This window comes from Nyctereutes procyonoides, unplaced genomic scaffold (genome assembly GCF_905146905.1).
Source record: "Nyctereutes procyonoides isolate TBG_1078 unplaced genomic scaffold, NYPRO_anot_genome, whole genome shotgun sequence".
NCBI lineage: Eukaryota > Metazoa > Chordata > Mammalia > Carnivora > Canidae > Nyctereutes > Nyctereutes procyonoides.
The window spans coordinates 40978435-40994497 of NW_026575030.1; the positions used below are offsets into that span (position 1 = coordinate 40978435).

General features: G+C 35.3%; 1 protein-coding gene across 1 annotated transcript in view; it reads right to left on the reverse strand.

The window, feature by feature from the left end:
• The window catches only part of ZPLD1 (zona pellucida like domain containing 1), a 250430-nt gene that overhangs the window by 17330 nt on the left and 217037 nt on the right, over positions 1-16063 (reverse strand). The window contains exons 5-8 of the mRNA XM_055316249.1: positions 9715-9935; positions 6630-6811; positions 5125-5197; positions 1007-1104 (exon numbers count right to left, since the gene is read on the reverse strand). Coding sequence (XP_055172224.1) covers positions 1007-1104; positions 5125-5197; positions 6630-6811; positions 9715-9935 — 574 coding nt within the window. The remainder of the gene's footprint in view (positions 1-1006; positions 1105-5124; positions 5198-6629; positions 6812-9714; positions 9936-16063) is intronic.

A 16063-nucleotide genomic window follows, 5' to 3' on the forward strand; every position in this document is an offset into this window, starting at 1 on the left:
CATAAATCATACACTGAAAATTATGCCAGAATCAGTGGTGGTGAGAGTGGGAGGTCTATGATAGACACTGTTTTATTATTTTTTTCTTTTTTTCTTTTTTTTTTTAGACACTGTTTTAGATAAAAGAAAACCATGAGGCAAATACACAGCCTTCCTCCACAAGACATACTGTGCCTAGGTTTATGCATTATTTCCTTCCAACTCTGCTGTTATAAAAATTACTAGTCTATGGGAAGTAAATGCCAACATTTTTTTTAAAATCCTGCATTTGATAAGATAGTTTTAAAGATCCAAGAACAGCAATACTAAGAAGAAAAAAAGGGAGGAACTAAATTTCCAGAGTATACTGGAGAATACTCTTCAGGATACAAAGTTTATGTAATAATAGGTGAGAAACCCAAAGTAAACCATGTACACATTATAATGTTATTATAGGGTAGGATGGGATCCTCAGCTTTAGAATTCCCTTTCAATGTTGATCATTCTGGATTATCTAAAACGTGATCATATGAAACTGATCATATGAAACTTCATTGATTTAGGGTTTTTTATGGAGATGTTTCTGAGGATCATTTTAAATAATTTTGGCCCAGATCATTATGGGGAGAGTTCTTTTGATTTTAATAAATTTTTATTGAATAGTAACATACACATAGTAAAGTGCACAAATCTTCAGTGGTCACAAAATGATTGCATGTGATTCATCATCTTTCAGATGAAAGAACAGAACGTTGTGGTATTCCAGAAGATCAGCCCATTCCCTCTTCCAGTAATTCTCCCTCCTTCTTTATGGGAAGACTTGTTATTTTCCAATTAATGACACAAAATAACTGTCATCCCTTAATCTTTGCAATTTGTTATTTCTATTTACTAGCATTCCTAAATGATGTGGCAATGACAGTATTTTTTAAATTAAAAATGAAATGAGCAAACTTTATGATTCATGAGGCTTTACGTGGTCAAAATGTTTTAGCCAACAACAACAAAAAAAGATGTTTGAAAATACCTGCCATCCAGATTAGTGGCTTGTACAGCTGCAAATACTTTGGTTTTCAAAGGTAATCCTATACTTGGGATAATTAACTGCTGACTGTAGGTTGAATCCTAATGGTGAAAAAAATGAGCAATTAATCTGTCATTGTCTTCCAAACAATACATTTACCACTTAAAACAATAATATCATATAAAGAGGGGGCAAATCAACATAAATAAACAGAATCAACAGCAAAAAGGATCTAGTTAATCCTCTAGTTTTTCAGCAGAACTGTTCTTAAACGAGTAACAAATTCATTTCTGTGAATAAATATTTTTGTTTCTATAGCTTATCATATATAATGGTTAATGTTCAGTGTATTTAAATTGCATTCAACAGTTAATAGTCAGTGGTTAGTTTTTAATTTGCTTAATAATCAATTGTGGATATAGAGTTTATTTAAATTAATACCTCATTTATTTAAATTACATTAGTGGCTAATACTCAGTTTCTTTGAGTTATGTCTATTTTAGTTTAAACCCTTTGCCATTGGAGTCGTAGGTCTTTACACTCTTGATAATCTCTCATTTGCCACAAATCACTTATCTGACAATCTGAAATTACCAAAATGTATTTGAAAACCCCCCAAAAGACCAACTTGTCCTGCAAGTTGCCAAAATGTATGCCATGGAGTTCCTTCACCTGATTCCTTCCCAATTACTTATAGAACAGTGTCTCGGGACTTCACTTCTATCTAATTACCCTTATTTTATAACAGTTCTAGAGAGCTTATTTATATTACTTCCCAGTTTACAGTATTAAAGCAATAGTTTAGAAATTGAGAAGTGGCAACTTTAATAGTTTAAAAAAAACAGAAAAAAACTGTAGAATGCAAAAAGACGGAAAAGAAAAGAACTTCTAAAAATGTAAGCTATTTAAGAAGCTGGAAAGAAAGCAACAGATTTTGAATTTTTTAAATTATGGCTTGCACACTTTATTTTTGAAAAAGTGGCACTTTTATTCCCAAATAAAGACAGATAAATGAGGGATTATATGCTGTACCTTTTTTCTATATTTCTGTGATAAATGGTAATAGCTCCCCCAACCATTTCTAATAGGTAGTATTTTTATTTATCTTTTTCAGCTCCCTTTGCAAACTTCTCCAAATATTCCACACTTCATTAAATATACAGATCTTTAATCTTATATTTGCATCAGCAGTGTCCAGAAGAGTTTTTTACTTTTTTACAAGTATTATACTGCTAAGTCATTTGCAAATGATGTGACTCAGCTGTGGTTTAGTCATGAATCATCACATTTTTCCTCTTAAAATTGCTTCTAAAAAGTATTTTTTTTCCTTTGGTTTGTATAGTTGCTTTTTTATGCTTGTTAGTGCAACATTGTACCTAAAGTCAACTATATTTATTTTAGACTTTTTCTTCAACTTTTAAGAAACATTATTACTATGATACTATTTCAGACTTACTCTTTCTGTATTTGCCCAGAAGACACTAATATTTAGGTATAATTCAAATTCACAAAGTCATCTTCACTTTCCATTTCCACAGAGAAGAAAACTGATACATTTATATTATACAAAAATAAGACCACAGTTCAACTTGAAATAATCCACATACATGGAAATCACATAGCCAATTAAAGTCATCATTTTTTATAAATAAAATTTTCTTAAGTATATTTACTAGCTTCCAGAACACATAGAAATAAACAATTGGATGAATCCAAATTAGGCACAACTTTTCCTTTCCAAAGAATGAGAATAGTAGCTATATAATGTAACTTTTCATCATTCTTATGGATTAAAAATAAAAAACTCTGCATATGAAATAGGAAGATATAACCATTAATGGTTATAAAACAATACTTAGTCTGAAATGCTGCAATAAAATTACATATGGACAGCTAAATGTTAGTGTTCCAAACAATTATAATAAGTATGATTTTGGATCAATAAGTGAAAGAAAGGAAATCCATTTTTTTCTAGTGTAAATTACTAGGATTTTTTTCCTTGTTACTACCACACAATTGACTATATTCCCTAGGCTGTACTTTTCACTTTGTGACTTATTTATTTTAAAACTGGAGGCTTACATAAATTACTAGTTTGGTAATATCCTGTAACATGGCACCATATTACAACCATGTTAAAAAAATAGTTGGGGGGCAGTGAGAATCTTCTATTTTGTACATTAATGATGGATTTATGTCATCGACATTTGTCGAAATCCACAAAATGTTTATGAAGAGTGAAACCAAATATAAACTATCGATTTCAGTTAATATACCAATGCAGGTTCATCAATCGTAACAAATATACACCAAAATCAAGTTGTAAATAATAGAGGAAATCCAGGTCAGTTTTTCTGTAAACCTAAAACTGCTCTAAAAAGTCGTCTGTTCATTTAAAACGTATTTTGTGGAGAAATTGTCAAATTTCATTACATAATTGTTCAGTAAATAACTTTTAAAATTCAGTTAATTTTAATTCAATCATCAATGACAGCTTTATTGCAAACTGGGTAAAAATTAGATGTGTTTATTCTGTTTTCTGAATTATAGTCTTACAACCTATTCTCATCAGGGCTCTTAAGATGTTGAATCTTATCAAATATAAAGCACAAGACATCAAAAAACAAAAGACATGTTTTGACACTATCTATTTCATTTACTGTATTATATCAAACAATTGGTTACCTTTTTACCATAGAATTAAAATCTTAAGGTTATCACCAAATCATAGGCTTTTATTTAGTGTTAAGATTCTAGAAAGTTTTTGAAGGATTATGCCTAGCTCATAACAGGAGAATACTATTTCTAATTATAAAGGAAAGACCCTCAGAGCAAAGCTCTCCCCAAATCCGCACTTCTAAATTTTTATTTTCTGCTTTTCCAGTAGAATAGTTTAATTTCACAAAAAAAAAAAAATGCGTCAATCAATGCCATGTGAGCATAGTTTTTTTTTTCTTTTTTAGAATGAGGAAGTATCATCTTTGTTTCACTCAAATATAACAAATACTGAATCCAAACCAGTCACCTCAATTCTACCCCAGGGACCTTACACATATAAATCAACAGATAGGAATTTTCCAATTTAAAAATATTGCTCAAAACAATAATAACTATCTGGCCATATTGGGAATGAATATTGTCACGTATTTGCTGAGTATTGTGGAACCAAGTAACTTGGCAGTTTCTCCTTCCAGAAGAAAGTTTAGAAATGACAGAAAGGCAATCTTCATTCCAACACATTTTAATTTGTTGTTTAGAACTCAGTGGTGTCAGACTACACACTTATAAACATGATTTTTTTAAATGCCTTTGGAAAATGTCCTACTACAATATTTATAGCTCATTATATTCAAAGTATAAAGCACTGACTTTTAAATCAGTTGCATGAATTATAACTCAGTGCCATGATGACATGAATAATAATGTAAAAATCAGATTCATAATTTACAAAAATGTTGGTTGATAGATTGAAAAATTGATATTTAAATCAGGCATTTAAAATGTATGAATAAAAATTTTTAATCAACATGAAAATATCATTTGGGGGATTAATGTTAGAGTTATAAATAGAAATCCATGTATTTTTCACGTTTTGCTGCCACTGTCGATATTTACATGACAAGAGTTTAGACAATACCATGTAGTCGACCCAAATTATTTCAAATGTGATAGAATTATCATCAGCCAAAGCCCATATGGAAAACATTAACACATTCGTCACCAAGGAAAGCATCATTTGGACTCTTCCTATCTTTTTATCACAAAAATATTACTTCCAAATTCTTGACCCTGACTATGGCTACATACACATGTGTGCAAATAAATATATACATAAAAATGTAGATAGACATTTGGAGTAGCTATGTAGAATCACATTTACAAATAAAATCTAAGTCATTTATCAACTTTTAGAAAGTAATAGTTTTTAGTATATTTATCACTAAGATATAAAAAAATGCTAGTAAGATGCATAAATGCTACCAAAGTATAACAGGGTTTTTTTTTTTTAAGTATAACAGGGTTAATGTGGCTCTTGGTAGCTTTTCATATAAAATCCATCCGCATAAATGGCTCCTCAGAACGGTACAAGACAACATGACATCCTTCACCTATCAACTCACATTATAAAGGAGCAGATTCAAAGTGCTGACAAATGTACCATTGTTCTCTCTCACAGAAATAGCCGCTGAGGACCTAAAACAGATTTAGAGAAAGGAAAGCATTGATGAGATTCTAAATTAAAAGTTTCAGTTATACATTAATGTTGGATTTAAGGCACTAAAACTCTTGAGTAAGCTTGACATACTTTTTAACCAGGCCCGGAATACGCACACTATTTAAATCACTGAACAGATAAATAATCAAAAAGCAAGAGAGACCAAATAAAGACAGACTGTTCTTTACGGTCTTTTTCTTTACAAAGGCATCTTTCTATTTTGCATTACATATATGAGACTTTTTAAAGAAGAACGTCATTCCAATAGCATTGGAATCTGAAACAGACACGCTTTCATCAATCCCATTAGACGTTTCATGAGATCAGAGATTTTGTTTTACTTTGTTCATTGGTAGAACATTGCATGGCACATAGTAGAAGTATGATAACTATTTATTGAATAAATGAATGGATTTCCATGTACACGGCATCTCAGGAATGTGTTTACTGAGGAAGAGAGGGAGCAGACTAATCCATGACACCCTAATGACTCACTTCCCTCTACACCTGCATTGTTTTGACTCCAAGCCTTTCTTGCTTTCCCAGCCTTGCTTTTCACCCAGGTATTTATCATCATTGTGCCATCACAACCAGCTGTGATCATTTTTTTAAACTGAAACAGAATGTGGCCTCTACATTCACTCATGACTGAGATTAAACAATAACTACGCCTTTGTGAAAGCAAATTCTAGCACCGAGGAGAGAAAGTTTTTACTCAGCTACACCATCTTGTCAAACCTATTTGACAAATCCAGATGACTGTGCTGTAATGTGAATAGAGCCCTGTCTTGGAGTAGGTACTTTGGGAAAAATGAATGAATGCAGGACTATAAACAAAAGGCTGTGGCCTCAGCGCATATCTGAAGCTCTTTGGCTCTGAGTGTTGCCACCGCTCTTTGGGAACCATCGGCACCTGTGCTGTGTCTGCAGCAAAAGGCATGCAGTCCTCAGATTCTGAGGCAGCAGAGTCCAACACTGAGAGCAGATGGCAGAGACTGAAGCCAAACAGGACTTAACAATGCAGTAGCTGTTCTATGCACTGGAAATGGGACAGCTCTTCTGGACTGCATAAGTACACGGAGTTCTGAGCTTCTTGGGCAATTCTGAAGGGCGTGAGTAGAATCCCAGGTAGACATCCAACCAGTTTGAGCCAGCTTTAATTTTGGGGGAAATATATATATATCTGATCTGTTGATATGGGTCATAACAATGTTGGATAGATAGATGATAGATGATAGATAGATAGATAGATGATAGATAGATAAATACAAGACTTAATATGGTTTCCATTACTTTGAGTTTGGCTATTCTCAACAAACCCTGCTATCTTTATAAGTCTCTTGAAGATAAAAAAAAAATGACCCAAACATAAACACAGACTGTGAAAGCAAGGATAGAATGTGAACTTACGAGGCAAGCTGAGTATTATTAACCAGGTATTCCAGTGGGTAGCTACAACTAAATTTGTAAAGAAGCCCAGGTAGATAGCTGATGATTGTTGGTGGGTCTGGAGTATCAATGTATCCTGAAATATTTCCTATTTGTACTGAAGTTGTATTTCCATAAGCACTGACTCCAGGAATTGTGGATACCTGTTAGAATAGTAGATCAAGTTCAGAGATTTAATAGCTATCTATAAATCTAGGCATTTCATATGCAAAATAAAACATTAGACCACATTAGTTCTAGGGTCTATTTCAACTGCAGCCTGCCATAGCTTTGAGATTATATACAAAATAATGCTATTTATAAGTGATTATATATGTCTTTTAACTAAATGAAACTTCATATTCACCAAAGACTCTTTATTCACATTTCACAAATAAGAAAGGAGAGAGATTACATGTTCAGAGTGCTACAACAAGTAGTTCAAAAATGTTCATGAGTAAGGTCCAAATTCTGTGGCTTGGCTTAAAAGATTCCTATTAATCTGATCTTGTTTTTGACTTTGGCTTCATATCTTTGGACTCATACTCTTGGTTAATAATGTCCCAGCTGTAGGACCCTTCTTGCGACTTTGCATATGCTCCCTCTGCCTCTTTCTTCCCCACTTCACCATGACCTGTCCTGCTTCTCCCCTGGATCTCATGTTCCCTAGGAAAACTCCTGACGTAGGTAGTGCTCATTTGCATCATAGGAGTCACAGTGCATGAGCAGTCTGCTGAACCAGCAGTCCCTTTCCATGTAATCAGAGCTCTTTGTGGGGAGTGACTCCACTTAGCCTTGTTTGCTTTGGCACGGTCATCACCACACAGTGACACCAGCATCTTGGGAACCCTGAGATAAATTCTGAACAAATGAATCAAGGTCATAAATCTTCTAAGAGTCAATCTGAGGGCCTTACTCTGTGGTACATATATGGAGACTCTTCTTTCTTTCCAGGGCAATAGTTCATAGATGGGTTTCAGAGGGATCATGAACTCCCAGAAGTTATATCAAAATATTGTCCATATGTGTATTTTCCCGAGACTGATTAGGTTTCATTGGATTCTTCAATCCCACTAAAATTTAAGAACCATCATTTTGGGAATAGTCAATAATGTTCTCGAGTTTCATAACACCATAGAGCCTCCCCATTATGTCAAAGGCAGTATGACTCTCAATAAATACTTTTAGCAGATATTATGGAAACCTGTAATACTTTCAATAAATAGAATAAGCTTTATGCGTAAACTTATAAGCACATGGGCAAAGCTGAGGCAATTTCTAACTAATTTTTGAGCAGAGCTAGAATCATTACAAACGAAAACATGTTTTTATTCTAATCCAATGATGTAGCAGTCTACTTAACTTTTCCTATGTAGGATTGTCCTTGGAGCAGACTCCAAAGCTGGTGACGTCCATGCCAAAAATGAAAAAAATAAGCACATCTTCCCCTTCCTCCCACACTTCCCTGACTGGCTAACTAAATATACTAACTCTGTGAAAACAAAACAAACAACACACACACACACACACACACACACGTATATAGCCATTTTTATATCCAAATTATTCAGATTTTTTTTAGATTTTTAAAAATTAAATAGCATGTGCACATGCGAATGCATGTACACACACACACACACACACAAACACACACACAGATGCTTTGCCTGGCATCACTCCTGAATTGTTTTCTTGGCAGCAGGGCAAGACTTAAATCCAAAGAAGAAAGTGCCATGAAGGAGACATCGATCCCAGGGTATGGTGGGAGGAGGGAAAACTTGGCTCTCCATTTAGGCTCCTCCTTCCACGAGGAAACACAGACATGTAATAAGCAGCCTGCGTCACTCTCCCTGAGGCCCACCTCATAACCTCTTTGCGCACAACTCAGAGAGATGAATAAATGTTTTTAATAAAAAGAGTCAACAATACTTATGCTACAGGCTTGGAAATGGTCAGGGGCACAATATTCTAAATGCCCTCTGGGAAAAGATAAGGAAGGAGATCAAAGAAATCTTTTTCTTGTCTGCCATCTCCCATCCAGTCTTAGAAATCCTTCCCTTAGAGAAATTAAGCCTTCTCTTTTAATCTCAAACAATAATTTATGAAGAGGAAGAGCCAGTTTCTCCTCATTCACTGGGCTAAGTGGGAATGCTCATTGTGTCTCCTTTTTGTCTGTGTTAGGATTTACCAATAAGATTATATTTAAACAAGCAAAATGAAAAACAGAACTCAATGAATTTCAGTGTAACACCCCTCAAATAACAATATTTATACTTGAATTAATTGTAATTCCTGGGAGAATCAATTTCTTATTCAATTCCTTTTCTTCTCTTTTCCTTTTTTTTTTCTTTTTGGTGTTCAATGAAAGCATAAATAAATGAATAGCATAGATTAGTGGTTCTCATTCAGGGTGGAAATGTTTGAAGCAGTATTTTAATTTTCACAATGACTAGAGAGGTTTCCTTTTTTGAACAATATATTGGGATTTCATGAGTAAGTTTGGGTATGAAAAACATTTGGAAATTCAAAGGACAGACCCACATGGTGAAGAATATCACACTGGAAATGCTAACAGCCCTCTTCCACAAAACATTGCTGTGGGTCATTCCATGGTAAAACTTGGAACCTGGAAGATTCTGAGTTTCCCATTCTATATTTCATCTTTCTTTCTGAATGAGGTCACTAAGAAGCAACGGGCCAAGGGATCATTGCCAAACTCACCAGAACAAACAAATTTTGTATGATAAGATAGTTCCAGAAAAAACATGAGAAGCATAGCTAATGATAAGCTGTAGGGGCCTACTCATCAATGTCACTCACACAACTAATGCTGTTTAGAAGAGCACAGCTGAACTCATGCCCCTCAACTGCTCAGCTACAGTAAGCAGAACCATTACTGGGAAATAAAATTGTATGTCGGAAGCCTCCAACAGGCAAAGGAAGTGACCTGTTCAGTTTTATTGGAGTTTTTTCTTGAAAGAGAGACTGGGTTTCTGATTACTTCATGAAATGGGGAGACTTTTTGTCGTGACCCCAAACCCAGCACATAATTTCACACTTGTCTTACCACTAAGTTGTTTCCACAGCCCTCCAAGGTGCTGAGATTGATGATGAAAATGACCACTGCGGGGAAGGTGTTGTTATTGATGAACCCCCTGCAGTGGGAGTCCCCATGCCTTCCATTCAGTGCCAGATCGGTTTCAGAATAACCCGAGAACAGTACGGTGCAAAAATTAATCTTCATTGTAATGGCCTGCACCCCACAGTAGACACTGATGTCTCTTTCAGCTGAAACAAAAATATATATATATATAAGAAAACACTAGTCACAAAAGCACAGCACAGGGTACAAGAATAACTATAACATCCTCCAATGTATTTACTCATCCTTCTAGTCTGTTTAACTGATTCCTATAGTTAAATGCACGATAATCCATCGCTAAAGTTGTTAAGAAAAGTAGCCAGGAAAAATAGTCCTAGACTTAGTTGTTAAGGAGTTGGAAAATATCTCTGTTTCATTGTGTCTGGTATACTGTGGACGTGCATTAAATGTCAGTTGAGTATTACAGAATGATTAGAGAATCTAGTGGGGAAAAAATCAGGTTACAGAGAAAATTCAGAGCTAGAGTAACTGAATTATTTAGATAACCTGTCCAGAGTAGTGAGACTCACTACAAATGATGCATCTTCCCGAGTGTAAGGAAGAAGCAGTTAAAAATCCACTGTAAGCCGTATTGCTGAGCACTTTGGTATTTTGTAAGCCATCTCATCCAGGATGGAGAAACAGAAGCTGTCCATCAGAATTCCATTTTATTTTGCCTATATTAAATTTACTCTACAGAGAAAGGAATGAAAACAAATGTGCTGATACTACAAAAAAAGAGGCATAGCCTGCTCTAAGAAAATTTTGCTAATGACTATGCCAAAATAAAAGGAATGAACTCGACGTGGAAATTTAAAACAACATTTTCACAGCTTCCTTAACTATTCCATGAGTTATCAGTGATGGGATCCATTCTAGGTCTATAAAGGTGAGTGTGTGTATACACACAAGCTTTTCATATCTTTATTTAGTTATTTTTCTATATTTGTAGCAAATGGAGAGGTTGGTTGGGAGGCAGTGTCCCAGCGGCAGAAGCTTTTACTTTTACTGTTTTTGGTAACTGTTATAAGTTGAATCATGTCCCGCTCCCCTCATAAAAAAAAAAAATACACTGAAATCCTAACCCTCAGTCTCTCAGAATGTGACCTTATTTGGAAATATGGTCATTGTAGATGTAATTAGTTTGGCTGTGGTCACGCTGGAATACAGTGGGTTTCTAATTCCACATGACTCGTGTCCTTATAAAGGAATGCCATGTGAAGACACAGTTGGAGCCACGCATCTATAAGCCAAAGAATGCCAAAGATGGCCTGTAAAGCACCAGAAGCTCGAAAGAGGCAAGGAAGGATTCTTCCACCCAGAGTGTCAAGGGAACATGGCCCTGCTGACACCTTGATTTTGAACTTCTAGCCTCTAGAACTCGGAGGCAATAAATTTCTGCTGTTTTAAGTCACCCTTCTTGTGGCATTTTGTTGTGGCAGCATTAGGAAATTAATACAGTAACCTAACCACTTCTTAACATCCCATCTTACCGCTTAGATAAAGAATCAAAAACAAGCATCAGGTTGTCAAAACGTGGACACAAACAAAACAAAAACTGACTGAACTATTTGGAGAAATAAACTCTTTTCTTCAAAACAGGAAAAACAAGCAAACTAAAATAAATGTTTGGTAAAGGAGATGATGTTTCACCTAAGTAATACATGTCATTTTATTTGCTTAAGTACTTCAAATCTAATCTAAGGGTAACAGTGTTCAACAGCATGTTTCTTTGGAGTATTCACTCTGCATACTGATTTTTGCTGGCAGAGTGAGTCATATTTTGAGAATGTGAATACGTAAAAATGAAAATTTCGGTTTGGGTATGACTTTAAACTCATTACAAAAAGAAAGAAAGACTTTCTCATGGTTAAAGATGGAGAGAAAGATGGAAAATCTTTTTTAAATCCAAAAGGCAAATACTAGGATAGTTATTATAGAAAACTCAAGCAATATTCCCTTCATAGGTAGAATTCATTATTAAGTAGGGAAATAATAGGAAATAATAAATCCTACTTAAAATTGGGAGAATATCTCTATTAGCTTTTAGCAACATTAGCTGTTTAAATTAGCAACCATAACTTTTAATGATGTTCTTTGCTAAAATAATAGAGTTTATTTTAATAAATGTTTGTCCACAAACTCCAAATTAGATCTTATATTTATTGATTGTTCTGCATTTACATGCTATTCCTTGGCTCGTGCCACTGTCATCTCTAACCCTAGAATATTAGGTTAGCTTTTCCTAACTGGTTCCTTTATTTATACTTTTAACCCTCTCTAATCAGTATAGCTATTAATACATGAATCCAATCATGTCACCTCCGCTTGGGTCTTCAACAGCTATTCGTTTCACTTATGCCAAAATTCCAAATCTTGAACCAGGTCCTCAAGACTCTCCATGACCTGCCATTCCCCTTAACCACTGTATTCACATCTCTCTACCAACCCCTTACTCCCTACCTTTGTTTCACTAAATTTTTTTCAAGTTCTTTGAAGGCATCATACTGAGCGATGAAAGCCAGAATAGTTGCTACCCCCTGGGGTGAAATGGTTTAAAATAGAGGAAACAAGGAAACATATGGGGTGATAAAAATGGTATTTGATCTGGATAGTAGTTACACGACTGCATATACGTGTCAAAATTGCAAAGCTCTCTCCTTAAAATCAGTGTAAATATATAAAATTATTTTATATAAACGATTCCTCAACAAAATGCTGTGAACGTTTTAAAAAGCCTAACATAGATTTGCAAAGGGCCTTTAATCCGTGCTCTTTGCTCTGTTGAGGCTGCTCTTCCTACCCCTACTCTTGGTCTGGTTAACTCCTATTCATTCTTCAGGTCTCAAATTTCATTGTCCTCTCCCCAAAGACTTTCCTGATCCCAAATCTAAATCATGCCACCCCATTATGCTGTCATATTGCCTTAGAATCATGTATATATTTGTGTATTCTTCTATTTGTCTTCTCTATAACCTGGAAGTCCCAGAAGGCAGGAAGCTATAGCAGTCATTGATATATTTAATTATTAACTAAGTAATTATTTTACCATATGAAGTGTTGGAACAATAGACTGCACTGAAGATTTACAAAGCAGTGGTATTTGTTCTCGAGTACATCATAGTCCATAAGAGGAGATAGGTGTGGCCCAGTTTGACAGAAAGACTGGGCAGAGAGCTATGGGGTGGTACAGAAAGTGCACCCCACCCAGACCAGCTGGTTAGGAACAGTCTCCTGGAGAAGATGCCAGTGACGTGAGTTTTGAAGCATCAGTAGAGTTAGCAATTCAAAGGAGTGGAAATTTTATAACACAGAGGGGAGGATGAATAAAGACACAAGTGTGAAATAAGCTCAGGCTCGGCTGAGAGCTGGACAGTTCTGTTTTCACCAGAATGTAGGATACAAAGAAGAAAATGGGAAAAAATGAGGCCAAGTGGCAAACACCGTGGCAAAATCACAGGAAGCCTTTTCAGACAGGAAGCCTTTTTGGTCTCTGTAAGGTAACAAAATACCTACCTCAGCCTCAGATCAAATTCTTAGCTACCCTTGAGTTTACTAAGAACTCTCTGTCCAGTGGAATCGAGACTTTATCACTGCATTACTTGGACCATCACAAACGTGTAGAAGTGAATATGTACCATTAAATATGTTACAAAGGAGAATTATCATTCTCCTTAATTTAAGCCAACTAAAGCCTTCAGCTTCTTTACCTTTGTTTGAGGGGAATTAATGGATGCTTAAAATAGCTTCATAAATGGCAAAGATTACTTTGTTCAGATGTAGAGCTCTCTCCAGTTTTCTGCCTCTAACCGAAGACTTGTAACTCCTGAAATGGAACTGAATTTGCTACAAGCTGATCCCACTAGGAGATATGATAACAAGCTAAAGGCTTTTTGCAGTGGAAGAAAAGAAATCTGTTCAAATCCACCCATAACCCAGTTTTCTTAAGACTTTTCACTATCCCTTCTGAGAAACACAGTTTTTTTTCCTGGTTGTAGATACTAAAGACATCCATTCAGCACAACTTTTCCATTTGTGAGGCTTTGAGGAGGGAGAAAAGATACTTTTAAGTTGCCAAAGGGCAATTTCTGCCAAAAGAAGAGATGTTTTTTTTTTTCAGAGCTAGTAAATAACGGTCGCTCTCAATAACTAAATTTTGTTGAGCCTTTTTAGTGTCCAATCTCTGGTCTGAATTGCTCTATCCTTTTGAACAACACTTGAGTATTAAACAACTCAATGAGGACAAGTTAAAAACAAGATCAAGAAATAAATACCTTTAGATTTTTGGCTTTTAGTGTTTCGTTTAAATATACTAAGCATGTTTATAATGACAGGCCAGCTTACAGAGTTTATGCGCAGTTATACTGCCAAAATAGCTATTTTTCCCCCTGACATTTTAAAGATTTATTTATTTGAGAGTGAGAGTAGCATGGAATGGGGAAGGGCACTGGGAGGGGGGAGAGAGCCCCAAACAGACTCCACGCTTAGGACGGAGCCCAATGTGGGGCTCAATCCCATGACCCCAAGATCACAACAGCAGCCAAAACCGTGAGTCAGATGCCCAACCAACTGTACCACCCAGGTGTCCCTCCTCTGATATTTTAACCAAGCTAAGTTTTTCATAAGAATTAAAAATACATAGTATTAAATCAATTTCAGGTAAAAATAAAGAAATGCTCTGCACTTCCCTCACCTACCAATCAGGCTATGAGTTTGTCTCACCTTTCCTTAAACTATGCAAATTTTAAATATCCTGCCACACTACCAGCCATCTATCTCACCACATATTTAAAAATGTGTCCAGATTAGTTTATAGAGTATTGTTACCATATAAGTGGGAGTAAGAAGAGATGAATCCAATTCTATATATATGAATAAAAACCTCATTCTACTTCTTCATTCTCAATAAAGTTCCATTCCTAGAACATCTTAACTATACTTTTCTCTTTAGACACAATTAGTGACAATATATTTGTTGCATATCATTCATATATCTACAACTTTTATCTAACGTTATTCTTTTTCTCAACTATTCCACACTCAACTAGCTTAAATCCGGTGGCATCTAGATGACACTAAAGATCCTGCGCTTTTGATAGACTGAACGATCTCCATTTCATCTCGATACTGTTAAATTTGAGACCTACATTTACTTTCCTTAACATCAGAATATTTATTTTAACATTTTCTAATTATTACCTGGAATAATAAGAGCACAGAGCAATACATTATTCAAATAATTTGCATACACATATTCTATGATACAAATGGCAACACCCCCCAAAAATTGGGTTCAGCCCCACAGAGCAGTGGCTCACAATATTCTTTTACCACTTATCTGAAAATGTAAAAATCTCCACACGAATATGAGGAATTCTGGGGTCAATGCATAATATAAAAAAAGAGGAAAAAATGTGATGTACACATGAGTTTAAAACAAAATCACTGGGGGATCCCTGGGTGGCTCAGAGATTTGGCTCCTGCCTTTGGCCAAGGATGCGATCCTGGAGTCCTGGGATCGAGTCCCATGTCAGGCTCCCGGCATGGAGCCTGCTTCTCCTTCCTCCTGTGTCTCTGCCTCTCTCTTTCTATCTCTATATCTATCGTGAATAAATAAATAAATATTTTTTTAAAAAAATAAAAGTAAAATAAATAAAAGAAAATCAGTGCCATCAGTTTTATACAACCCAGAGGCTACTGTTCCTATTTATTTTCAAGATCTAGACTATATGCTGCTTCATGTCAACAAAGTATTTTTTTAAAACTACTTATATATATGTTACATGTCAGTCTTTTTGCTAGACTCCGAAGATAAAGGCATTAGTAACATTCCTTTACTTCAAGATGCTCACGTTCAATTAGAGGAAGCAGAAAAACTAGACAATTATAATACAGCCCGATAAAAACATGATAGAGGTGTATATACCATGTTGTATACAACCATGCCTCTGTAAGGGAGAGGTGTTTGGAAGGGATTGTGGAGAAGAAATAAAATTATTCCAGGGCATTAGGCTGCTGTCAGAGGAGCTTGTGGCTCTTGATCGTAGGGTCATGAGTTTGAGCCCCATGTTGTGTAAAGGATTACATACATATATACATGGAAATGAAATCATTCTAATGGACAAAATTGATAAGAAATTGATTAGATGATAGCAGGAAGAGAGAGAGTCAAACTGATAACTCAGATTTCCAGCTTTAGTGGGTGACTTGATCATTCCCTGAGATAAAGAATAAAGGAATGCATAAAGAGGATGAGCTCAGTTTTTGAGAGGCT